General features: G+C 43.2%; 1 protein-coding gene across 1 annotated transcript in view; it reads right to left on the bottom strand.

Moving 5' to 3' along the window:
- LOC8036046 (transient receptor potential cation channel subfamily A member 1) overlaps positions 1-26,939 on the bottom strand; it is a 112,469-nt gene that overhangs the window by 72,404 nt on the left and 13,126 nt on the right. Inside the window, exon 3 of the mRNA XM_040502442.2 lies at positions 8,466-8,577. Within this exon, the coding sequence (XP_040358376.1) occupies positions 8,466-8,577 (112 nt within the window). The remainder of the gene's footprint in view (positions 1-8,465; positions 8,578-26,939) is intronic.

Here is a 26,939-nt window from a genome sequence, read left to right as displayed (position 1 = left end):
TAAGAAAAAGAAACGAAAAAAAAAAAAAAAACACTTGAAGTGTGACGATAAATGAACCGTATTAAAATTAAATATTCGGGTGACAAGCTTATGAAAAGTATATTTCCATAATCCCATCGCTGGCACTTTGTGTGCTTATGATTTGGTTTCTATTTCTCGGTTGCGTATTCAATTTAGAACGGTTTATTTGTCTGTACATTAACTGATGTCGTAAAAATGTAATAACTTTTTTTTAAAGTTTTGAACAGTTTACCATGAGAGAAGAAAATTCGATTTCCGCCTCCGCTCAGACCTTTCAACGTTCACGTGCGGGTGACAATAGGCATTTTGCTTCAAAAATGTATTCAGTCAGGGATTATTTTTTGAAACAAAAATTTATTCGCAAATTTTGGACATTTTTATCTTTAAAGCAATTCTCATTTATATATATATATATATAAATCTCGTCACACGCGGGATTACTACCTAGTCATAGCATTATATTATACGCGAGGGATAAATGCAAGATTAAATTATAAAATATACATTTTCACTGGCATTCGCGAGAGAAGGAATTGAAAGGAGTTTTTTCGAGTGGTTAGCCGAGAAGTAGCGGAAGCTCCGACGTTTAAAGAGAAACATTAGCGGCTTAAAAAATATATGCAGGTGGATTCAAATAGAAATAAGCAGCCTGATGCTAATGAGAAGTTTATTCACGATGAAGCGAAATATCGTTCAAGTAATCTGTAGTGATGTCGGGGTACGTAAAGAAATTGGTTCTCTCCTAAGAGCACCTGCACCTGACAGCTTGAAGCCCAATCTACGCAGCTGTCGCCTCAAGGTATAAGCGGGCTGCCACATTGTTCTGCTGTTTTCTGAAACAGCTGCACCTTTGTAATACCCGAAAAAAAGAATTCATACGTAGAATGCGTTCTTTCATCGGTAAACCTCGCTGCAACCTTTAACTTACGCACCGAGACCGATTCCGCGAGTTTCGACGAGTACGCCATTGGTTGTCGCTATAGTACCATGAAAGCTTACGCCAGTCATAGGGAGTGATGCTCTACTCCAGGAAAGGGAGCCTATACTGCGGTGGTGACTGGTGACCACTAGGGATGTCGCGAACCGGTGGAGGTTCGAGTTCGACCAGGTTCAACATATTCTAACTTCTTGTCAAAAGTTCGACAAATGTTCGACTCAGGTTCGACTGCTATGCGCATGCGCGAAATCCTGGCCAGTTGGCTTCGGATAGGATGGTGATGGCTAAGGGATGAATTAAGGGCAGCACTGATTGGTTATTTCAATAATACAGTACAAAATACTTCAGTGATTAGAAGTAGTTTCGTTTATTTGCAACTGTTCATCAAAATAGAATAACCCTTTGCACAAAAAAAAAAAAAAAAAAAGAAATCCTCCATACCTAGACTTGCTTGTATCAAGGTCTGGCTACACTGTCCACTAAGTCGAACCGGTCGAATCTGGTTAAAAGTTTGAAGGTTCGTCGACCCGTTTCGAACCCCGAAAGTTCGACCTAAAAATACGGTTCGACAGAAGTTCGCGACACCCTTAGTGATTACGGTGTAAGAAGGCTCAGGTGGAGTAACGGCGTCTCCGGAGGCGTCCAACTTTCGTCCCGGTTGCCCATACGCTCCACCAGAAGCGCCACGGTCGTCGATGCCTACGAAGGGGCGTCTGCTACGCGGGGAGTGGACCCTTCAGCGACCGCAGCGAAGCTTTGCACGTGCCAAACTGAACGAGACAGTTAAGTATGGCAGTTTCAAGCGGCGATGAATATTCCCAATGTTATGATAGGCTAACCTGTTCCATTGAAGTCCTTCTGGCCGGTGGCATTTTCAGCGTTTTTGAGTTTGGCGCGTGCTTTCGTAATGTGTAAAGTGAGAAACTGGTACGTGCTGGGGCCAATGGCGTATATTTTATTTGTTTTATTAGAAGGGGGGGGGGGGGGGACCTGTTGAAAACGAGGGAAACTTTCGAGCTCTCGCACGCATGAGACTGCGAGGCGGCGAAGAGGTGCAAAAGGAACACATTGAATCAGGCCCCACGAACGCAACTTATCTCGGCCCTTAAATCCAAAATAAAATCATCACCCCAAGTGGCAAGCGAATTTGACACAGCCTAGTGAGTCGTGTCAACACGGCTCAGGGCTTTACGGTACTGACAGATAAAACCGCAGATATCTCGGGTGAGTTACAAATTTGGAATCTAATCGGGTGTAAAAGGAGGGGGACCATCTTTCTAGCATTTCCTGAGGAAACGTCTCTCACGAAACCTTGTCCTGAACAATTACGCTCGTTTAAAAGATTTGAGTATTCGAATCTTACTATATGGGAATTTATTTTTCGAATTGTCGCAGCGAACCAACTGTGCGGCCACGGTTCGAATATGCGATTATGGTGCTTCGCCATTCGTCATTGAATGCACGCAAATAAAGTCAATGATTGCTTTTGACAATGCGTATTTAGGACAGAATCAGAACTCAAATATCGCAGCTAGGTGTGACGTCACGTGCAACCCGTGTACTGTGTTCGTAGTTAAACTCTTGACGCTCTATTTTCAGCGCTGCGTCTTTCCACGTGGTGCACTTGTTTAAGCGACACGGTATTAGTTATATGTCTTACCTATGATAATACTGTTAATATTCCGCCCAGTTTCCTATTTCTTCTCTTATTGCTTAAGTCATTGATTTATAAAGTTTATTTTAAAATGTACTCGAAGTGTGTAGATTCCTAAACCGTATTGTTGAACCAATAAGATCAACTCAAAAACATGGGCCGGCACTGGGATCCGAACATCCCCTCGTCATCCCCACCCCAGACCCCTCATTGTAGCTCTTCCGGCGACACTGTCAGGACTCTTCTGACCTCATATTCGACGTGTTAACCACTACAGCAGCTCGAAGATGAGCTGGAGGCACAAGGCACGACACCAAGCTTTATGGGTTCTTTCTGGACACAACCTCTTAACTCGTCCGCCCAAACGCCACTGCTAGGCATAGTAAAATTACATCATAATTTATATATAAAAAAAGAAATATTTCGGTAGAAGGAAGGGGGAGGTGACCCCCCCCCCCCCCCCCCCTCTTCCTCTTTTATCGTGGGTAGCGCCATTTTGAATACTGTAGCGCCATCTAGCGGGCGCCAGGTTCCGCGGCCATGCTGGGTGGTTAGTCTTCGGGGCGCCGCTCCCGCTTTGGGTGTGCTAATTGGGTGCTTCAAAATGCTGGGTATCCGACTGCGGGCGCGTCTGGTGTTCTTGTGTGCCGCGGATGGTGTTTTTCAACTCATTGGGATCGTTCCTTGCCCCGCATTATGGCGTCCGCCGGTGCGGTGATGCCGAGAAGCGCGGCACTGAACGCGCAACCGATAAAAATCAAAGGAGTACTCAAAATATTGTATCAGATTACAGTGATTGAATTTCCCTTCAAATATTTTGCCATTTTTATGCAGCATACCGAGAATACTTTCGGCGTTTATAGTGTCATCCCCAAGAATGAAATATAATCTGAACAAAGATGCGTGAAATATGAGTTTTAATTGAGGATTCCGTGTCGACGAGAGTGTCCATGGTCTAAAACAAAACAAAAAAAAAAGAAAAAAAATCGAGATGGGCTTATTGCCAGAGTGTGTCGATCAATCATTCCACGATTCGAAATCGATGCATGAGCGTGTTTCAGAAATAAAAGTTTGAAGTTTTCTTTCCTGCTACGTTATGAACTCGTTTGCAAATTAACAACTCAGTCGCGTTGTGACGGTGAACATAACTTCACGGCTCTCTGTTCTTTTGTGAGACACTTGTTTTGGTAACGCTGACACACTTCTAAGTATAACGCCGCATAAAAATAAATGCGCCCTTTTTTTTTTGCTTAAAATGTACTATATGAGTGCCCCAACCAAACACTCGATTTAAAAAAAAAAAATTGATTCTTCCAGATTGTATGACCCTTTTTGCGACTTTGCAGCCGGAATCTTCATTAGCAATGAAATTTCTAACAAAAGAAATTACACAAAATTGTTTTTTGTTTTGTTTTGCACGGTTTTACAAACCTAAAAAAATCTAAACTTTTTTTTTTTTTTTTTGCAGCCCCTGTTTGCTTTTATTTTTTAGTTCGTAAAAGAGAAAAACGTAAACGACAGACATTAAAAAAAAAAAGAAAAACGAAAAAAACAAGCAATCCCCGCAGCGAGTTTGCTCCGTCTTTCGATCTTTCTGTCTGTGACAACCCTCGCCACCCTCGCCCTTTTGGAGACAGTTTAGTTTTGCTTGGTCTAACCAATAACTCGCTCGGTGGACGATTGATACTTGCAAATTTTGCTGTCATCCCCCCCCCCCCCCCCCCCCTTTTTTTCCTCGTCGTTCGATAGAAGGGTACGATGCCACCGTCTAGTTGAACGCCACCGAAGAAAGATTGAACAATAAAGAACGGGAATTGGCTCCAAACTTGTGGTTGCTCGGGCGGCCGTGGCAGTTTCCGACGCCGAACCCAGTAGTGTTCCGAAAGGCTCGCGTCTAGAAAAGCAGGTGCTCCGGTCATCAAATTGTCGTTGCAATGGCGCAGCTCTCGCTACTGTGGAACCCGCCACTGCGCTGTTGGCGCCCGCCGGCAACGTACTTAAATGCAGGAAAGCTTTCGTCTATGTTTGGCTCCGTTAAGTTTGCTTTTGTCGTATACTATAATGTTTCCATATGAAATGTTTTACGCAAGCAACTTGACGCTCTGGGACAGTGCTTCCCAAACTATACTAACCTGTGAACCATCAAATGTCGCGTCGCGACTCCCCTGAACTGTTTGCGTTGCCACAAGCGTTTTAAATTAAGTGCACAAACAGTAATACATAAAATTGATGCTGAAATATTAACCGACAGGTAATATATAGTTAGAGTGAATTAACTGGAATATAAACAGACATGTACGCAACGCGTTACTAGTAACGGGTTGCTTCCACCTAGTTGCTTTTTTCGGTAACGAATAGCGTATTTAGCTACTTTTTATAAAAGGAACGAGTAACCTACCTTGTTACTTTTAAAGGCCAAGTAATGAATAACCGTATTTCTGAACTTTTGAGCAGTAACGTGTCCAACACTATTTAAACAGCCTCGTTTGAATTCCAGCCTGAGTATACGTCTATTGTGACAAAGGCAGATGGACGACCCCCAAAACAATTAAACAGTATGACAGTACTGCAACGTTTATCGCTGAACATGTCACTCGAACTCTACAGCTGAGAATGTCCTTCGCCCAGAGAACACGATAAGGTTCGTTAGTTCAACCTTCTACAATCGCGTGTAGACCGAATGTAAACCTAGAGGTTGCTAACAAGGGAAGGCAGAGAACCCCTAGTCAACTTCGAACTTTAGGAGCAGATAGGACAGAAGAGAGAGGGCAAAATCAGATTCACCAGCTCTTGCTGAAGCACAACACTGCCGTTCCTTCGAGCGCGTCGGTAGAACGACTCTTCAGCGTCGCCGAAGATGTATTCTCAAGGAAGCGGGGAAACATAACTGATGAAAACTTCGAGACGTAGCTACTGCTTAAGTTCAACGACCACTAAAAAGAAAACAATATACCATGAAACAAAAGCAGTTGTGTATTTGGTCGTGAAAGTATCGAGAAAAGTAACTTGCTACTTTTGAAGTAAAGTAACTCGTTCCTTTTAAAAGTCAGTAACGAGTAACGTATTTAAGTCCTTCTTGAGCGAGTAACGAGTAATGGTATTGAGTTACTTCTTGGGGGCAACGTGTACATGCCTGAATATAAACAATCGCAACAACAACAAAAAAAAGAATTAAAATGAACTACTAACATTTCTTTTTTTTAGACTGCTGAGGGTGAAGAAGGTTTCGTTACCTTCTGAAGCCGCACGGTCTCGCTGCTAATACGTATGTCATACAAAGGGCTGCCCGCAGACATGTTCGAAAGCATACGTATGTACGAAGAAAACATGCTCCAGACGTGTCCGAGTCGTGTCTCCAGAAAATTCTGCTATCACCGTGCGGGGGAAATACCCCTCCCTTCTCTCCCCGGGATGCGCGTCACGTGGGAACAACGTCACGCGTTTGCGCGAAGCCGCGTTGACGTAGTCATCCCACAGTGATGGATACAGTAGCTCTTGTCTCGGGCTGCACAAACGCTCCCCCCGCCCTGGCGTGGGATCTTTTTGCAATTGGCGGCATCTTGTTCGCGTGTCTGGCACCTTTTACAGATTTTTGCTCGGCGAGACGGCGGCGGTGGCATCGGTTTCGCCCAACTTGTTGCGGTTTGCGCGGCTGCGCATGTCGTCCGAGGCACCCGAACAAGTATTCGGTATTCGTCGATGCCCTCATCGATCCGCTCGTCCTCATAGAACTAGCTTTAGATTCAACGTCCTTTTTGATGCGTCCATCCATCCAAGAAACGTCCTTCTTTTAGCTGGAAGCACTTTGTCGTCTTCCGCATCTAACAGCGCTGCTGCCATATTCGCGTTTTTGCCGATTCATGTATACGCCTCCATTGTTCTACTCTCGTCAGCACGCACCGAGCCCAGTTGTACGGAACGCGACCGCTACATGCGTCTGATAACATGGACATTCCTTTCGGCTCCCCGCCGTTCGTGTGAATGCTCGAGTCTGACGTCACACGGATCCCTCCCCGAAAAGCATCCCCCGTGTGAATACATCTTTAAAGGGCCGATGCAACGATTTTTGTACATAGATCAAATACAGCTTCGAACGGATCCCCGAAATTATTAACCGTGAAACACCCGTTCGTTTTTCACCACATGCAATCGAAGTAGCAGAGAGAAGTAAAGAAAAACGAGCAGCGTTCACTTCTGAACTCGCAGACAGAACAAGCGGCCATGTCGTCTAGAGCCGATTATATACCGCCAATGTTAATCCTAGCCACGCGCTGGGGTTGGCAAGGCACAGGACACGCACTGAGTTCCAGACATCGTTATGGTTCGGCTATTGTGGTCCTTGCAGCGATTGGACGCGGGCCACTACCCCAATGCTTCTCGAGTTATCAATTATCACGAGCCCTAATCGGGTGTCCACGCAATGCTCCGGTCCAATCTATGAGCCGCATTCAAATGTCGTCACTGGAGGATGCTGCGATCCCTCAGTTATGTCATCAAGTTTTTCGAAGGAGAGATCGAATGAAAACGCTCGCTTTTGTCTTTGAAATAACATCGCAACAAAAGAGTTTCTTGGCCAGTGGCGTTGCGTGCGAGTATCCTTGAGTCCCACTAGTGCCAGTAAGCTCGTGTAAAGTGAAATTCCAATTGAATATTTTTGCACTTCCCCTTTAAAGAAATCCGCACCGTCCGCTTTCCCGCAAACCACTTGTGAAAGCCAATCACCGTAATCTACGGAGCGAGCTGAGCCAATGAAGAGGCTGGAAATGTGTTTAGACCTGTACTTCTTTTTACATCAAGGAGCGTAGTAAAAAATTTCCAGCTCCTCGTGGAGAGCATAACTAATGCCTCCCCCCCCCCCCCCCCCCCCCCATCTTTATGTGGAGAATTAAGACGTGTGTAGGTGCATTTTAGATTAGATATCCGTTATCTTATCAAGACATAGAGGTCCTAACGCCCAAGAACATCGCTTATTCTTCCTCCGACAACCAAATCGCGTGAGCACTACTTCGCCCAGCGCAATGCGCAAAACTTCTTTTTTTTTTTTTCTGGTTCTTGACCTGAAAACGAGTATAAGAAAAGAGTCTGCGCCGTGGCACTGAGTACAGCAGAACATCATGCACGGAGTAACAGCAGAGATTTTTTTTTTTAATAGACCTAAACATGTTTTTACCCTCGACATTCGCCTTCCTTAGGTGGTGGCCAAACTGTGTTTTTTTTTTTGTTTTTTTTTTCCCCGGGAGAATGAGTGTTTCATATATATATATATATATTTTTTTTTTTTGAGCGTGGCCATTGACAGATTAAGAAACGCTGGACGTGGCAGATCCCCAGCATCTCATTATGTCGCTCTTCAGCCAATCAGATTATAGCATTCCTTGCCAACTTTTTGGGACATTCCGCAAAATAATTTTTTTTTTCAAGGAAATATGAATGATTCATACTATTCCCGTTTTATGAAACCCAGAAATTTACAGTCCTCCGAAGCTTTAAAATTTTTTCTCGAGAAAAAAAATTTAAAATGTAATTCTTAATATTTAATGCAAAGAAAAAAAAATGGTAGAGCCGTGGAATAAAAACTACGAGCGTCCAAAAAATTAGTTACTGCTTACTGATAATTTATGGCTCTCATTTCAAAATGTTCCTGGATTGCGATGTTTGTTGTTCAGTTGAAATTTCCGTTTTAGTGCATGCGGCGAGGCGCATGATGTCCAAGAAAGTTGGCGATGAGCCGATCAAAATGTTGTAGAACAAATCAAGAAGCACGAACATTATAAGCCCCCGTCCTTTCGTTCCTTAAACTGTCAGTGACCAAAACTATTAAAACAATCGATGTATTAAAGAGAAAGAGCTTACCCCATTCGAGCAGGGCCTCGATGGCGTTAGCCGACGCATTCTTGGCCGCTTCGTGGATCGGGTAGAAGCCGTTGTCGCAGGTGATCTTGGGCGAGGCCCCGAACTGGCTCAACTGAAACCACGCGGCCACAATCAGCATCCAAAATACAAATGCGCTCTTAAAAAAATAAAAAAATAAAAAGAACATACAAAAAAAAAATATACCGTCCGAGTCGCTTTCCTGCAGAACACGAAGGCAGTCAATCGCGGCGAGGAAAAGGACGCCAGCGATTGACAAACGTCAGCTTGAGATTCAAACCTCCCAAAAAGTGCAATACGTCCGCAGGCACAATGAGCGCGGCGTTTCACAATTGCTCATTGTACCCCTAACCGTCGCATTTTATTTTTCCAGATCTAGTTGTGTTTTCAAGTTCGATATTCGCTAGGATATTCTTTCTTTTTTTTTTTCTTTTTCGCCGTCTTTTATTGAGGTTTTTGCTCTGCCGGCAAGGGAACTTGGATACTTCTTCTTTTTTTTTTTTTTTTTAAGAGTGTGGTTACACAGTTTTATTTTTATATTTATTTATTTCTTTATTTTCGTTACAACTGGTATCGAGTAGCCGACACTGTGTTAACGGAGAAATTAAGTCTATCGATTTTCACCATATTGAAGTAAGAAATTCATCTTGTGGCTCCGCAGCAAATGACGTGCCGGCATTAGCCGATGAGAGATCCGAAGAGCGAATCACCGAGGGGCAAGAAACAAAAGCATAATTATCAACGCCCTAAGCTTTTTTCTTTTTCTGTACAGATATAGAAGTTTGAGATTACGTCAGTTTCAAAATGTAGGAACAATAATTTTGTGGGCTGCGTTTTTTTAATATTCTTAATGACGCGTATGGCCTCACTAATCATAGAGCAAAACGCAAAATACACCATATTGCTGGAGACACCTTATTAGCACCTCGGAAACTGACTCATTGTGTCGCTTCTGGCTTCCTGGTTCGTTCCTCCGCCATCTTATCAGGTACTACCGTAGCCAGATTGAATGCGGCTCGATCACAAAGTGCCCTCTGGGAACCTCGATCTGCGATTGACGTCACAGACTAGTACTTGTAACTATAATGGCGGTCACACGGACCAAACAAAAAGTGACGCAGTGGGGGCTTTGTCGTCTGCTCTTCTTTGATAAATATAAGCCAACGCGCTGTTTACATACGAGCCTGCAGGTTCGCCCAGGTGTGGACAGTGCGCGTGCACGGAGATCAGATGCGCGTGAGGTGAGCCGTCTGCGCATGCGCTGTGACGACATCGGAGCGGTGACTTTAGCACACGAAGCTTACATGTGTCGCGTCCCAACTCACTTGAGCCCACGTGACCTCCGGCCGCCACAGTGGCGCACCCCAGCCTGTGACGTCATTCCGCGAACCCGACTCCGAGCAATCGAAACCGAAACCAATCACGCGATAACAAAGTTTCATGGCGTCTTGGCGTATTTCAGGTTGTTTACCAGGATCAGTGATGCCACACAGATTATGAGGAGTTAAAGAAAAGAAGAAGAAGAATTAGGAAACCAAAGTTTGTTGTCTTTGTTACCTTATATTTCTCATAGGTTTAGAACGCGAGAGCGCACTCTAAAACAATATCTGGAGTGTCCACTTCCACTTGGGTGAGCCCATCGCTACTGTCTATGGAAGGAACTCGGCAAACAACGAGGTTGAAAATAGACTTAGACCTAACAGAATTGTTTACGTTGTTTCACTGGACATGACGCGTGCACGAAAAACGTCATGCGCCATGTAACGTAACGTCATGCCACAGCGCACTGATTTTTTTAGGTCTGAAAATGCTTTTACTTTCATTCGCCGAGCTTTTCCCGTAGACGACCGAGATTGGTTTCTTAGAGATACAGGAACGATGTATGACAAACATAAAACGCGACATGTGCGGATGACGCTCTTGGTTTTTATTGAACGTTTGTTGTCCCCCCCCCCCCCCCCCCCCCCCTCGGTTCTACCAGCGTTCTAAACCTTCGACGGGTGCTTTCCCCATCGCCGCGTGCAACGGGATAGTTTACGACATAGTACTTCGGAAGATTAAAATTTTTTTTGTTCGCCGTGGACGCTCTCCCTTCTAAGGGGCTGTTGTTTACACTGTGCTTGGAAGAACTTTGGGTAAGCCGAGCCTTCTGTCACGCGTGGGCAAACAATGCGATCTTTCGCGGGAGTTATGTACAACAACTAGTGTACTCTTCGTCGTGCACGGGTTACGGAAACCGCGAAGGGTTGTCGAGTTCGAACGCGGCTTTTGTGTTGGAAGCGGGGGGTTTGGAAACGTGAACTTCGACAATGGATCTCTCGTTGCGGGAACACCATGCCAGGCGCGACATAGCGTTCAAATGAACGGTGTTACGTGCAGAGGAGGTATTCACGTAGGGTCATCACCTCCAACTGAGGGTACAACGACTCATCGCGTCTGGACATCAACAGTTTTGACAAAATTAATTTGGCTAAAGCCCGCTTTGGGCACGCGCTGCATCCTAAAAACAACACTGGGGGGGGGGGGGGGGGGGGGTCCTTGTAAGGTTAGTGTTATTAAAATAAATGTAAAATACAAGAAGATAGTTTAGAAACGCAGGGCTTGGCGAGTCTCGAACATTCTATTGTGGCAATGTATAGTCAACCACGACGGGCATTCCAATGGAAACACTGAGGGACGAATGACTGATCACTTTTTTAGGCCACTCGACTTGTATGATTTTCTGAAAGAAAAGCATTTCTAATTAGATACGTTTCTCAATATGAATACTAGGTCAATAAAAAAACAAGCAAGATGAGTTGCATAATCTGTTTCATCAATTCAGGCCACACTTAAGTGTTATCATGCTTTACGAGACATGGTATGCAAGTAGTGCAGATGATTTTATTTTGCCCGACTACAATCATATCAGCGTTGATAGAGCTAGAAGAAGAGGCGGTGATGTCGCTATGTTACTGAAGAATTATATGAGGTACGAAATATTAGAGCAGTTTTCAATAATCACCGAATGGTATGAAATTTTGACTGTTCTTGTTAATGACACTATATTTTCTGTAGTTTATCGTCTCCCAAGTGCTGCATTTGCGCCTTTCATTCAATGTTTTGAAGAGCTCTGTGGGCTTGTAAATGATCATAACTACAGATCTTACATAGCTGACATTAATATTGATATGTTTATTGATAGTAACTTGCAATTTGCGTTTGCAACTTAATTTCAATATATTGGCTTTTCTAATGTCATTAAAAACCCTACAAGAGTAACTAGTGCAGGAGCTTCTTGACTGCTTTATTACAAACTACGAGCTTTTCGTACTCTCTCCCGGCGTCATTTCATCAGATATCAATGATCACCTTCCAATTTTCATATCGGTAGAAAAACATAACTTTAGACCACGTTGCATTAGCTCGACAATTACATACCAACCCATTACGCAACACCAGTTAGATGCTTTCCGCTATGAAATTGAGCATACAAATTGGTTGGTTATTTTTGAAGTCGATCGGTAGATGATGCTTATAATTCTTTTTTGGAGATATATATTCGAATATATGGCAAATATTTTCGATTTAAAGCCGTAAAACCCCCCAAAAACTTTCGCAAACCTTGGGTTACACCAAAACTTCTCACTATGATTCGCACAATAAACAAATTATATGGTCAGTTTTTGAATCTAGGGAAAATTCGAAACTTGAGGTTTTTAAGCAATATAGAAACAAACTAAAAAGCATGCTGCGACAAGCGAAGAAAAAATATTACATTTATATGTTTAATATGGATGATATACGACAAAAAGACGTGTTGTGGCAAAGACTCAAAACATGGCTTACCTACAAGCCATAGGTTTTTATGCCAGTTGAAATTAACATAAATGGTTGTATAATGTCGGGGACAGACATGGCGAATGCTTTTAATAGCTGTTTTGTAAATCATACCACATCTCTTGTTTCCACTACTACTGTAAATAATGCACTTCAGTGCATGCCTTTACCCTTGCCTAATTCTATATTTCTTTTTCCCACTGAGGTATCTAAATTTTATAATATATTTATGAGCCTAAGGAATAGTAGAACTATTTGATGCATACAATATTCAAATAAAACCAGCAAAGTATGTTATAGATATCTTAGCATACCTAACTTATATATTCAATCTTGCACTTGAGTCCGGTGAGTTTCCTATCAAAGTTCAGATTGCCAAAGATAATGTGTAACATATAGGTTGTGATTTAAATAATATTAACAATTTTAGACCAATTTCTATATTTCCAGTATTTTCTTAGCCACTCGAAAAACTAGTTTCAAATAGAATTGTCTGCCATCTTGGGAAATACCTTGTAATTACAAATTCTCAATTTGGTTTCCGTAGAAGTTATTCCACTGAGTTAGCATTATTAAAACAAAACGAAATAATATTAAGGGCACCTACTAGATAATCACCTATTAACAATCGGTATATATTTAAATTTCTCTAAAGCTTTTCACACAATAAATCGCGACGTCCTGATAGCAAAATTAGAATAATATGGCATTTGTGGAAAACCTTTAAGTTTGTTACAATCTTAGTTGCAGAATCGTACCCAGTTCTTGTCTATATTAAACTTTAAACCAGATATTTAAAAAAATAACAAATGGTGTGCCCCAAGGCAACATTTTAGGCCCCTACTTTTTATTCTTTATATTAACGATATTGTAAATGTAAATCGTGATCTTAAAGTTGAGCTTATTATATACGCTGATGACACTAGCATCTTCTTTTCCGATAAAGATATCCGTACTCTATAAATGTTATAATGTGCTTGATCGTGTTCAAAAATCGACAAAAGATAATCACCTCAAGCTTAATTTGCAAAAAACCAAAGTCATTTTACTTAAAAGTCGACATGCTCTAGTTATGATCCCAAATCCACTGGTTTTGAACAATGAAAAGTTGGATTTGTCGACACTGTTAAGACTTTGGGCGTTTGGTTTACAAATAGGAAGGTTTGGGATAAACATTTTGATTATTTTTCGTCTAAACTGTCGAAAACAGTGGGGTTGCTAACAAAGTTTAAATCGTTGTTAACTCGTTGTGTCAAGCTCCAACTTTACAATGTTTTGGCATATTGCCAACTTAATTATTGTTATCTAGTTCGGGGAAACACAACAAAAACCAATATAAATAAACTTCATATTTTACAAAAGAAAGCTGTGCGTGCTATTCCTCATGTTTCATAATATGATCAGGCTGAACATTTGTTCTCATTGTTTATTATAAAACCAATTTCAAATATTTACAGGCTCCGACTTCTTACGGCGTGAAAGAAGTCTACGCAGTTCAAAAATAAACGTTTTGAGGAAGTATGTAACCTAGTCCTTTTCACTTCCTCATATCAACTCCACCCTAAAGAAAAATGGTTTGTTTCGCCATCACATACATTATATTATAACCACACGCTAAATTACCAATTAATTACTTTATTAAATGAATTATTTTTAAAGGGTTTTGATATGCATGCAATGACGCTGGCAGAGGTACGAGCACTATCTTAGGGTTGTTTTCTTAGGCACGGCTAAGGCATACGGATCACTGTACCATTGTGTACCACAATGAATGTATTAATTTTATTTTTTTTTCTTGTTTTTGTTTGATCTATGGTCTGTACATTTAAAATAGTGTTCTTTCTCTCAATGTAGCACTTTTGTTCGTTTTTGCAATTTCTTAGGAATCGCCTGCTCTAAAGGGGGCCAGGACCTCCGTCAAGCTGCTACAGCGGCTTTTTGTCTTGGTCCCCCGTTTCAGTGATGAAACAAAATAAAGATTTATTTTTTATTACTTAAAGCGAGTTAAGAGACCATAACATGCTACGCCCCGCGTTGCTTAAAGGAACAGCGCCAGAATATTTATTAGGGCTGGGCGTCAATTAAAGTTTTAACCCAATTTCTCGACACCCATTATCTGATTAATAAATCGATTACTCGGTTTTGTTGATTCCCATGCTTATTAGTCTTAAAAAGTTAAATTTAGATGTTTTTGCCTTTGTTGATTATGTGATAAGTAGCGCAATGTGCAATTTTGAATTTCAGATCAACCTTCAAGTGTCGTTGAGAACAGTCAGGACACCCACACTCACAAATTATTGCTTCAGCTGCAGAAGTAAAAAGTTTCGTTGATACTCTCCGGAAATAGGGAACGGCCTTGATTGCTCACAACAGCCTCTGCTGCGCTAAGCGGTCACTCGCACGACGTTCAAGTGGCCGGGACACGTATAGCCTTCTCCACTTGTTCGAGTTACGATCCTCGCCCCTACAGTTTACTTTCGGTAAAAATTTCACGTAAGGTTGACCTTCGCAAAGGTGCTCTCGACCATATCTGCGAGGTGAAAGCGTTGAATTGCTTTTATTTTTTGTTAGTCAAAAATTAACCGATAAATTGGTTAAAATGTTAATCGTGATCAAAACATTAATTCATTAATTGGTAGGTAAATTGATGAAGTTCCCAGCCCTAGTATTTCTGCTCGCCGAGGTTTCTAATGCGAAAGAATTAACTATCCTATGGAGCGAGCCGACGTCATCAGCTTTGAAGCCGCCGCCAAACTGCACCTAAACTCCTTTCTCCAAGTTATACTGCGATTTGATGGCTCCACGCTTTGAAACCACGCGAAAAGCCTAGCCAAACGGCACGTATAGTAGGTTACAAGTCAAGAAAGTAGCCGCAAATGCCCCTCAAAGGGAATCATATATCCCCCTGCCACCTCCACATCCTATAGCCTCTCATCGTTTCCGTGACGTCGCGGCCAACGCACGAGGAGGGTCTTGCTTTTCTGTACATATATGCTTTATCTTTCGACTTTGACTTAGCATTGTGGAAGACACAAGGAGGAGATTAGAGTTTTCCCCCTCCGATGAAAATAAATACGACTTTCGGGGATTAGGTTCCCCCTCCGATGGATACAAAGGCTACTTTCAGGGGCTCAGTTCCCCCTCCGATGAATACAAATTTACTTTCTTAAAAAGTAGGATCGGAGACAAGTTGGCATCGCTCTGTAGCCAATATCTATTCATTGAAGCGGAAGAAGGAGCGTTTCCAGGGAACTCTTTCGACTGCGAATTGATTTGAAACCGGCGTATCACGCTTGTCGGAGGAGCTTCTCCTACCTTCTTGACTTGTAACCGTCTATAGTTTCCCCGTTCCCAATGGAGCGCAATGAAGTCGAAATCTGATGGATTTCGGCTTCGGCCCCATTGGCTGGCGCGCGTCATAGTTTCGAGGAACGAGGCTCCCATTGGCCGCTGCGCGCCAGTTTCAAGGAGGGCCACCCCATGGCGCTGCGTGCCCGCGCCGCTAGTGCGGCGGTACAAGAAATCGGCTGACGTGATCGGGCAGACCGTCAGCGCGCGGGAAAAGAAACGGCCGTGCCGCCGCTCTGGAGAGCGGGGGCAAGGGCGATGGCAGCGCAGCGCGGCCCACGAGGATGCGCGCAAGAACGATATTCTTGCTTTCGCATTCACAAATGCTTAGGTGTACCTCCGAGCCTTTCATCTAAATATAACCTTAAAAAAAAAAAAAACTGACAACTTTCCAATTCTTTTTTTTTTTTTTTTTGCCAGGCGATTTAATATGTATAGCAGACCACCCAAACAATATTTTGCTACAGCGTCACATATTTTTAAGAAAGTCAAAAAACGCAACTCTTCGAAACCGAAACTGAACTGGGGAGGAAGAAGAAATATAGAGGACGAGAGCGTTGGTAAAAATCCCGTGGCCGGGCGACTTTTTTTTTTTTTTTTGCATCATCGTATTCGCAACTTTTAAGAAGCCACGAAAAATGGGTATCATATTTATTTTCTAGTTTTAATAGTGTGTTTGTGCCTTCAACGACCCACGACTCTGATTATCTTTGATGGTTGTGTCTAAACCATAGAAAACGGCACGTGACCACGGAGAAAAAAGTGAGCGCGACTCGAACCGGCCAGTTCTCGATCGGCGGTTTTCGGGCGGAAAGGAACCGAATTTCAAGCTGAAAATGGTTCTAGGCACTTGGGCTCTCATTTGTCGTGTACAAATAAAAACCTTGGCGAGCATAAATATCCTGCCAGTGTCCCTTTACCAAGAACACAATTTGCGGCTCAAAATTCGTTTTCTTTCGGCCCAAAATCCGGTCGAGAATTGGCCGGTTTCAGTCGCGCTCACTCTCTTTTTTATGGCAATGTCTACAAAATATACTCAAAGTCGTAGGTCGTCTAATTTATACATTCAATATTAAGAATAGAAAAGAACATGAACCGTATTTTTGCGGCCTTCAAAAACTACAAACACGTTGATCAATAAAAAAAAAAGTTGCACAGAAGTGTGTAGAACGTCATTCTCAATATGGCGACGCACCGCGAGCTCGACGACGCGATGGCGGCGCACGACGGACGTGGGGCCGCGGCTTCGGAACAATCTTTCGTGATATCGGCCAATCGACCTTTAAGGTGCAACCCCACCGTGCATGACGTTTTGGTGCTTTTTTGACGGCTTATAACTTTCTTTCTATGTATCTTACAATTATAAAGTTAATGTCAAATGAAAGAGCTGTCTTTCAACGATACTTTAATGTCTCGATATTACGATTATATTTAGTTGTTAGTTAATTATTCAGCTTTTAATAGACCACAGTCTCTAATATTGAAAAAATGATTTCTCGAGTTATAACGTCCCATCGTCTACGATATTTTACATAAGCGTTCGGTTGGATGTAATAAATTAAACAAGTAAGCAACAAACTGTACAGATAATGTATATTCTAAAATAAAAAAATAAAGTTTAAAACGGTATTATTTTATTGCGCTATAAAAACGGAATCACGTCAACTAATCAAAATAACGAGACATTAAATTAGGAAGCATCCTTCAATATTACATTTTCCAGAACTTCCATATTGATATGTTAAACGTTAAGAATGTTATAAGACCTCAAACTTTCCCCATTCAGTTACGGCAAATTGTAGTTTCTTAACATAAAGTACAGATGGCGACACGTGTTCAAGAACAGCTGGATGTGCATTTTCCGTCGTGTGCCGCTTGGAACGCCACGTGAAAGACAGAAAAAGCGCCGGGTGTCCGGGTGTCAGATGCCTGGATGCCCGCAGTGAGCGAGCCAGAGATGTCAGAACAACAAGCGCGAGGCTGCGGGTGCACCACAGCTACTTTTGCGCGCTCTACTGTGCGACGGTACACATGGCCGACGCGTTCCAAATAAAATGGGCGCCATGAAATGCATTCTGCCATTTCAGATTCCGCGACATACGCGAAAACATTTTAATGTTTTTATCACTTGCAAAAATAATTTTCGCAATCAAACTGTGCTTGTCGGAATGGCTTGACTATATTTTGTTTCAAAAACCACCTCGGTGGCTCTTAAGAAGCAATGATATTAAAACAAAACACAAAACCATAAATCGCCTCAGCGTCTCTGAGCCAACGCGCTGGCCCATGAATCCATATTTGTCGGGTTTAAATATCGGCCGAGGTGCCCGCAATTCGACGGAGGCCAATCTGACATTTCGGTTGCACGTCAAAAAGTGTTCAGTTAGTCAAAATAAACCCACAATTTCTTTTATTTGGGTGTGTTAAATGATTTTTGTTGGTTTGGCTTGTGAAACCCTAAGATCTGGATATTTGCCTTGCTTTACCTTAGTTCGAAGCGCAGCCAACGCTACGGAATGATGAAGCTACTTAACCAGCGCCTAGAGCGCGAGGTCAAGCTGTTCGTTCTTTTTCTGTGCCTATGCGGTCGGGCTAGAGTCACTAAATAAACTAGGCTTCATAGACATCTTGGTGCTTAAAATCATGGTTGTCAGTTATCTGAAGCTTTATCTGAAATCACAGGAAACGCTTTTCCCTCCTCCGCAAAAGTTTAAACAGTTCACGACAAAGCGAAGCAATATTACGTGACCTTCCTGACACCGAAACTAATGCTGAGGAAATCGCACTTTTGAATCATGACGATCGGCAGTTGCGTTTGTTTTTTACTAACCATCAAGCTGGTGGCACCCACAACAATATCGGGGAAAAGAGGGCCGATACTCTAAGCGTAGCTGATTTGGTTTAGCTCACTAGGCTAAACCACGTGCGGTGGGGGATCGTTGGCTGTGTTGTGGCCGCAGATCAGAGCACATGGAGATATGCTCGAGCGCGAGCTCCGTTCAAAGCACGGAGCTCACGCTGCAGAACCTGTAGGAACTAAAGCCCCTCGATGTGTTTGCGTTGGTTTTTCAAATAACCTCAAAGCTGCCAGTGCACGAGGCCCGTGTCTCGAGCGGCCCTTGGAGGAAAATGGCGGCGCAGCACTAAAATGACTGGCCCTTGAAAGCGAATTGCGGTGGAGCACCCGCTCGTGGCACGTGTCTTACGCGTTTCCACAACAATATTTGGCGGTACTAGTAAAAACCGCCTTTATCAAAAGGCTCTAGCAGGGAGTCTGGGTTCAGTCGACCATCTGCATCCTACCGTCATGCGATCGTGTATCACATATACTGCGTAGTGCACGTTAAAGACCCTGAGCTAACACTTGCACGGCACTTTTTATAACCTTCATCGGGTAACAATGTCGTCCTACGAAATTGCTCCTCTCTAAAAAACTAACGACTAATTTTGAATGCGCCGTTACATGGCATATTTAATGTGTGTTCGCGTTCTTTTTTATTTTTATTTTTTTGTCTACATCTTTGATTTGTGGCTCTTACTTATAATGAAACAGACTATAGTTGTCAGATTTCTGGAAAAATATTATATAACTAAGAAAATGGCACATGAACGTAAAAGTAAAAAAAGAAAAAGAAAGAAAAACGCATAGCCGCACTTAATAAAAATAATTAAAATAATAGAATTGATTTGGTTTGAGCGCCCCAAACGCTATAAAAGCGAGCTCGGCGCTTTGGATGGTGCGCTTGTTCCAGTGGGGGATCGTTGAGCGCACCAAACGCTATAAAAGCGAGCTCGGTGCTTTGGATGGTGCGCTTGTTCACTGGAAGTGTAGTTCAGGGGGGCTAAGCTCGCCTTCGGCGGGGATCTCTCCGATGCCACGCCACGAGGGAGGGGAGGAGCTTCTTTTGACTCCGCCCCGGCGAGTTTCCCACTCCCCCTCTTACATTTCCGACCCCCCCGGCGGCGGCGAGTTCCCCAGCGTAGCTCCGATTTTTCCCTACGCTCCGCAGTGAAGGGTTTTTATTTTTTTTAATTTAAATCGGGGGATTGGTGGCCGGCTGGGCTAGCGCACAGCAGCTCGAAGCATGTCGAGGGAAAGGTCCGTTGCAGAACCCAGGATCCCGAGTTCAATCCCCACCCCTGCCCTTTTCGATGTTGATGAGCATCGTACCGGCGTGCAGTCGTGTATCACTCCTGCGGGATGAACGTTAAAGACCCCAGGGTAGCGGTTGTACGGCACTGGCTAAATTCCTCGGAGAATCGCCCCCGTTGAGGCAGACCACGTTCTCGGCAGTATCAACATACATACAGCCCAATTTTCTTTATTTAAATCGTAAATGACAATTAAGAATAGGTAACAGCAGGGATACTAATTATACAAACATTGTGATGGTTTGCTGCGCCACGTAGATGCAAGAAAAACGCTCTTGATAAAGATTGAAACTAAAGCAGAGAATAGACGAAAAACAACATACAGGAATGGCGCAGACTAACAACTGTGTAATTTCTTTCTCATCTTTCTTCCCCCGCACCGCCACACAGACACATTGTGTTTTTTTCTTTTTTTTTTTCAAGGTAGGGTGCACGTGGAGCGAAAGCTCGCGCTGCAGAACCCAGGATCGTGGATTCATCCCCACCACTGCCCGTGTCGATCTGGATGAGCATCGTACCGGCATGCGGTCGTGTATCACTACTGCGTGGTGCACGTTAAAAACCCTAGGCTAGCAGTCATACTGCACTGGCTAAATTGCTTATCTACTGTAGGTAACAATGTCGCAATGTTCTGGCATGTTCTCCTGCTGTATAAACAACTAACGGCCAATTTTTTTTTGTCAAAATACGGTGTGGAAGGAGAAAGATGAGAAAGAAATTACACAGTTGTTAGTCTGCGCCATTCATGTACATTGCTTTTCTTCTATCATCTGTTTTAGTTGCAATTTTATCAAGGGCGTTTATCTTGCATCTACGCAGCGCAGCAACCCATCAAAATAATTGTAAAAGCCTGTAGGTAATGATAAATTGCGTTCCTGGTTGCAGATTTCCGTAAAAACACATTTGTTTCTATAGATTCACTTTGTAGAATTTGGATGTAGGATTCACGACGGGGGCGACGGTTCATTCACGGCTCCATCGCCTCAAGCCCGGTTCGCCACGCAGTTCATCGCACAGCCACCTTACCACGTTTTTCGAGAGGCGATTGTGTTGTTGAAAATGAACGTCGTCCATGTCAAACACATTGGCGTGGTTTAAATGCCTATGCCGACGGCAAAACACGAACGAAAACGCTGCCATTTTGGACGCTTCTCCTTGATCTCGCGCCCAACTCGCCCAAACTCGCCTAGGTCGGAGCCGGCAAGTTTTTCCCATCCGCGGCGGCTTCTGCCACGTCACAATGACGTCACCGCATCTCGCCGCGAGTTCCGAATATGCAACTCTCCGACTGCCTCAAACCCTCCGTTTAACGTCACGATCTAGGGAGTGTCGGCGCGTGTCGTCATGCATGGCGCCGACCAATCGCGGCGGTCGGCGAGTTTGGCGGAGAACTCGCCTCGATCTCGCCGCGCCGAGCTTAGCCCCCCAGGACAGTATGTTCGCACTTGTATGTTCCGCTTCGCTCGCAGGGTAAAACTAAATACTTTATTGGTAATGTATTTAGTGAGACAAAGCTTACCTTCTGTATATGGGCAATGCCCTCAGTTTTCGCGTGATTACATGCTTGTTGATCATTATTGTTTTCGTTTCCCACAGCGTTTCAGTTCGTGCTCTTTTATGTGCTACATGAATTATTAGGGACCAAGGTAACCCAAGAGCATTCTTTTTCGCGGATTCCCCCCCCTCCCCCCCCCCCCCCCCCCCAAAATAAAGTCTTATGTAACTTGTTACGTGTGCCACAACCAATAGAAAATATTCTAAGCTTCACATATGACCGCTTGCCTTACTAAACATTGTTGTTTTGTCAAGAACAATTGCGATCGTATGAAATTACGTGGGAAAAACTCGTTCTAAGCACGCGACCGTTGGCATGCAGTGAATACTCGTAATCGGCGCCGAGATGAGTGGTGGCCGTCAGCAGGTGGAGTTTTTCTACAAACCCAGAGTTAGAATGTTTCCTTCTTTCTGTTGTAAGCAAACAGGAGACAACTTACACCAAATCTAAGGGTAATAAATTACTATGAGCATTCAAACACAATGGCCTGAGCAGTATATGTGTACAAGCTTTAGCTTTTGATGCACCCTTAACTTTCAACACGCTCAACGCTAGTGTAAAACGTAGGGCTGTTTCATTCTTAATCAGCGTACCATGTGCGTGCTTACACTATATTTTATACAACGTCAAAGCCTACCCGTTTGCTTCGTTTTCATTTTTGCACACCACTACTTGCGCGCATGAATCACCAAATTAAGACTGGCACAGGATGCCACAAAAACAATTTACAGGGTTGTTTTTTGTTTTTTTTTACCGCAAAAATAAACTACGCATTGCCTAACGCTCATTCTCCGCCCAAAGGTAGTGCTAGGTCACAACCAGATGCCAAAGTTTCATCCCGAACGGACATCTTATTCAAAAGTTATAAATGATTTTCTGAAAATTCCAATGGGAAAAATGGAGCCCATTTTTGCCTGTTTTTTGTTTCTGGTGCCCATAAAGCCCCATGTACTCGAAAACTCCGTCGGCCGCTATTTTCCCATTGAACTTTTCAGAAAATAACTTATAATTTTTGAAGAACGTATCGTACTGGGCTGAAACTTTGACATCTGGTTGTACCTCTAGCGCTACCTATGGGCGGAGAATGAGCGTTCGGCGATGCCTAGTTTATTCTTGCGGTAAAAAGAAACCCTGTATTTTCTTTTCTTTTGTGACACCCTGCAAGTTGCTTAAACTATGTGCAAAAGCTATCAACAGACGCAGAATCTTTGCATGGTCAGTCATTGCATTTATCACCGAATTCGTATTAAAATTAATTATTCTTTAAAGAATAATTAATTTTAATACGAATTCGGTGAAAAATGCCGAGGTTAAAAATAAACTCACAGCAATAATTATTGCTGTGAGTTTATTTTTAACCTCGGCATTTTTTATTATGACCCCCGCACCAGTCCTACTTCGGGTTCACCAAACTCACCATCTAAACATGAGTGTCATTTTTTTGTGTTTTCCAGTCTCGGGGTTTGGGTCAAAATAAACACCCAGCCTAAATGAGACACCTGACCGCCCAAAAAATAGTCTTTTCTTTTAGGTAGTTAATTCCTCAAGCTAGAATTTTGGAAACCAGACTATGACGTCATCACGTTTTGCAGGAAATCCACAAAGATCGAAACACATGCACTATGAAAGGGCCGGCCCGTCATATTGCCGCCCGCAGAGCCGAGAAAGCAACGCTCGGTCACGGACTTCTGGAAGATTCGCGTTCATTCTTGCACCAGACGAACTTTCGCCCTGTTTTCTTGTACTCGAAAGTGCCAGTTCATCCTCGCCCCGAACGCGCGACGCTCGAACCTTCTTTGCCGAACTTTCGAGATGGTGACGTGACGCACTCTAGATAAGCATCTGCCAGCGACCTTGTCGAGTTAGTCTCGGTTTCGCTCTTTGTTACGCTGCCGAATCGCCGCCTGCTTTTCTGCTGCCTCGACGCTCTTTGTTTACTTTTTTTTTTGTTTGGAACACGTTCGCCGATTAAACCTTTATTTTTCAGTTCACTGTTCGTCCTCTCGTCACCTTCATTCGTATCAGTATAAATCTGATCACTTTGTAATATGTGTCATTGGCCTCTGAAATCTCCGATAACGGCGCACAGGCAATTTTATATTTTTCTACGTGTCGGTAGTTTTGTTGTGCATATGTCTCGCCATTTGGCTCAGGACGATTTTCGCGTTTTGTTCTGCCTACATTTGCTGGAGACGTGAGCTCGGAGCGTAGGCAACTGGCCCCCTTGCACGAGAACTGGCGCAGCCGTGCGCGTTCCAAAGAAAGCTCGTGCAGACAAATACAAGCAAGGGACCAGGGATGTCAAATTCTGGATATAGAAGAATACCTAACTGTATCGAAGCGCCACCACACACGATTTCTCGCATTGATGTACAGGCCTGGAAGGCGATCCCACCGCCATCTGTTGGTTCAGAATCACACTAACCAGGGGTGGGGTTGCACCTTAAGCGCAGAACATCGAACGGAAGGGATATCAGTGCGAAACAATCGCACGGCAAACGGTGCATGCGAATTTGCCGTCGTCGTCGTCTGCTTTACACGCCGGGAAAGCGAAAAAAAAAAAAAAAAAACGCTCGGTGGGGTGTAGCCACGTGACTTCCAGCCATGAGCTTCCGTGCTCATGTTGCAATTTCGATTTCGAGCAGTTGAATTTTTAATTTTTTGGGGGTTTGTTAAAGATATGCGTGACTCTGCAGCAAAATCTTTATTGGTTAGTCTCTTCACACCATGTTAAATCGCCTGGCAAAAAGTAAAAAAAAGGGGGGGGGTGTAAGTGACTAGAATTGTAGAACTTCCAGTATTAAGGGGGGAACATCGTTTTGACCTTGCCACACAACTGGAAGGTGCCCTTTTTTTTAATCCCGGATTTTAAACCTTTTCGTTTTGCCTCTTTTATATTTTGTACTCGTTCCAGGTTGTAACCTATCTATTTTATTTTTTCGTGTCTAATACCTGACGTGCGAACTACGTGGCTGGAGACGAGAGGAAACGGAAAATATCTATATAGGAAACTGCAGCTTAGTCTCACCTATAAACCTAGAGTGGCACTTGGGATACGTTCTTGGTCCGCGGACGTACGTGTCTCGCAGGTCAGGGGCAGACTTGTACGGTAAACTCATTACATGTAATCAAATTACTTTTGGAGAAATTTGCTAGTCGTCCAACTACCTTTATTAGGAAGGAGTCGCAAGAGTAATTTGATCACTTTCGGAGGTACTGAAATTACCTGTAACCATTACCGCGTTCCCCTCCCCTTTGCCAATGGCGCCCTCTGCTTTTACAAGTTTCCTACCCAGCAATCATCGAACCTAGTCTCCGATAGCAGGATGATGGTTTACCGAAATTAATGGGTTGAAAAAATGAGCAGTTTGTAATAGCGCGGTTCCTAATACAAAAATAGGCAGTACTGAAGACCCGCTTTCGAACCGGCAGAACGATCTCTCGTTTTGAAAGTCTGAAGCGATCGGAAAGGTAAGGGTCACTTTTTTTTAAGTAACGGCCAATTACTTTTGTTCTCAAACAATCGAGTCATCCCATTGATTAATTTTAACCGAGCGTAAGTGTAATAGTCATCGATTACTTTTTTTCTCGGCTGACGTGTACAATACTGGTCAATTGTCACTTGCGGTGGTAAACAGCCTTCCTCCTTACTTACGCGAGGGGGAAGGAAGGGGGGGGGGGAAGCCCAAGGACGTACGTTTTACTGAACGAGAGCAAGCAAGAAAAGTGGAAAGGGCTACCGGCGCTTCTGGCGCTTTCCTCCTTGCTGGTTAGTTAGGAACAAGCGGAAGACCCGGATTAACGCCTTGGACGCGTATGATGCTCCGAGTTCGATTCTTTCTTTTTGTCGCGGTTTCCTCTATTTCTTTACTTCCAGATGTAATTAGAGCCAGCGAATTCAATGATGACAACATCCTATTGGGACACCATTGGTCGGTCGGTAAAAAGCTGCAGGAATAACAACGTAATGTGCAGATTGTTTTCTCAGGATATCTGTGTCGCGCACAGGATCCGACGAGGCAAGTGCAGCTGCGGCGTGTTCAAACTTCATCGCTTTCCAAATGACAAAGACCTCCGGCGGCTTTTCGTAACTTAATTTACTCCATGTTGATATTTTGAAGTGCTGACATTAACTCGATTTTATCATCTACAGCGCTTCATTCCGCCGCCCGGTGTGACTGGAAACTGTCGAAAAGTTAGTTCTATCGGTGTTTCGGAATCGCGATCTCCCGCATGACACAGAGAGCCGTAAAGTTATGCTGGCCGCCACAAACCCGACTGGATTCTTCTTGTTTTTGATATTAGTACATAATGCAGCTGGAAATAAAACTTTAATTTCTATTGCTGAAACACGCTCATAAATCGATTTGCGATTTGGAATCGTTGAATCATTGATCGACTCGCTCTGGCAATGGGCCCAGCTCGACTTTGCTGTTTTCGGCTCTCAACAAAGGACACACTCGTCGAGACGGGATCCTCAAATAAACCTTTTATAAACATCTTCAAGGCGAAAGGAGCTGCCATCGATCGTTCTCTGCAATGTCCTTATTCACGCGTCCTTGCTCAAAGCATATTTTATTGTTGTGGACGACACACACGCCAAAACGTTTTCTATGTTTACCTCATCTAAAACAAAACAAAAAAGCCTGAAAGAAACTCAATAGCTGCTAACTGATCAAATATTTTGAGTATTCGCCTCCGATTCTTATCGGTTGCACGTTCTGTGCCGCACTTCTCGGCATCATCGTACTGGTTGATGCCATAATGCGGGGCAAGAAACTTTCCCACTCAGTTCTTTAACTAGTACAACATGTAAATTGATAAAGCACATAATATTTATGCATATTTTATGTCACAAAGAAAAAAAGCATAATCTCAATTACAAAAATCAGCACGGTTTTAGGAAGTCACTGCTGGCCACAACGCAGCTAATCGAACTTAGCTGAACCACTTAATGAAAGGGGACAGACTGACGTAATGTAGTTAAATTTTATTAAGGCGTCTGACAGGGTATCCTATTCAAAATTGCTAGCAAAACTTTCTAACATTATCAAAATTGCTCAAATTTTTAATTGGATAATTCTTTATTCAACAGAAAGAATTGCTCAACCGGTTCACTATAATAAAACAGGGAGCCTGATAAACTGTCTTTTACTTCCAGAGTACCGTTGGGCTCCGTGCTTGGGCCACTTTTGTTTTTGGTTTTCGTTAACGACATATCATTTAACATAAATATCCCACTTAGAATGTTCGCAGATAAATTTATTATACCGGTTTTTTTCTTTTTCATTCTTACAGATCTGTTAAAAAAAGCCACGAAAGCTACACTTATGCGGCTTGTGCGAGTGAGTTATACGCCCAAGGGGACATTATGGGGGTGGCTGATCTTCGCGATAGGTCGGCTAAGTAATTTAAATTCGTCAATTAACTTTTTAATTAGCTAAAATAGTCATATGCTTCCAATTAGAAATTTGCTGAGCGTCGTCCAAAATCCTTAAATCAGCAATTTTTAGAAAGACTTTGAGGGCGTGAAGAGTACAACAGTGCGCTTAAGTTACCACTCGTGGCTCAAGTACAAGGCT

The sequence above is a fragment of the Ixodes scapularis genome, unplaced genomic scaffold (assembly GCF_016920785.2).
Source record: "Ixodes scapularis isolate PalLabHiFi unplaced genomic scaffold, ASM1692078v2 PGA_scaffold8__174_contigs__length_109621045, whole genome shotgun sequence".
Classification (NCBI taxonomy): Eukaryota; Metazoa; Arthropoda; class Arachnida; order Ixodida; family Ixodidae; genus Ixodes; species Ixodes scapularis.
Note: the sequence above shows the minus strand (reverse complement) of the source record. Positions and strands in the feature narration are given on the sequence as shown.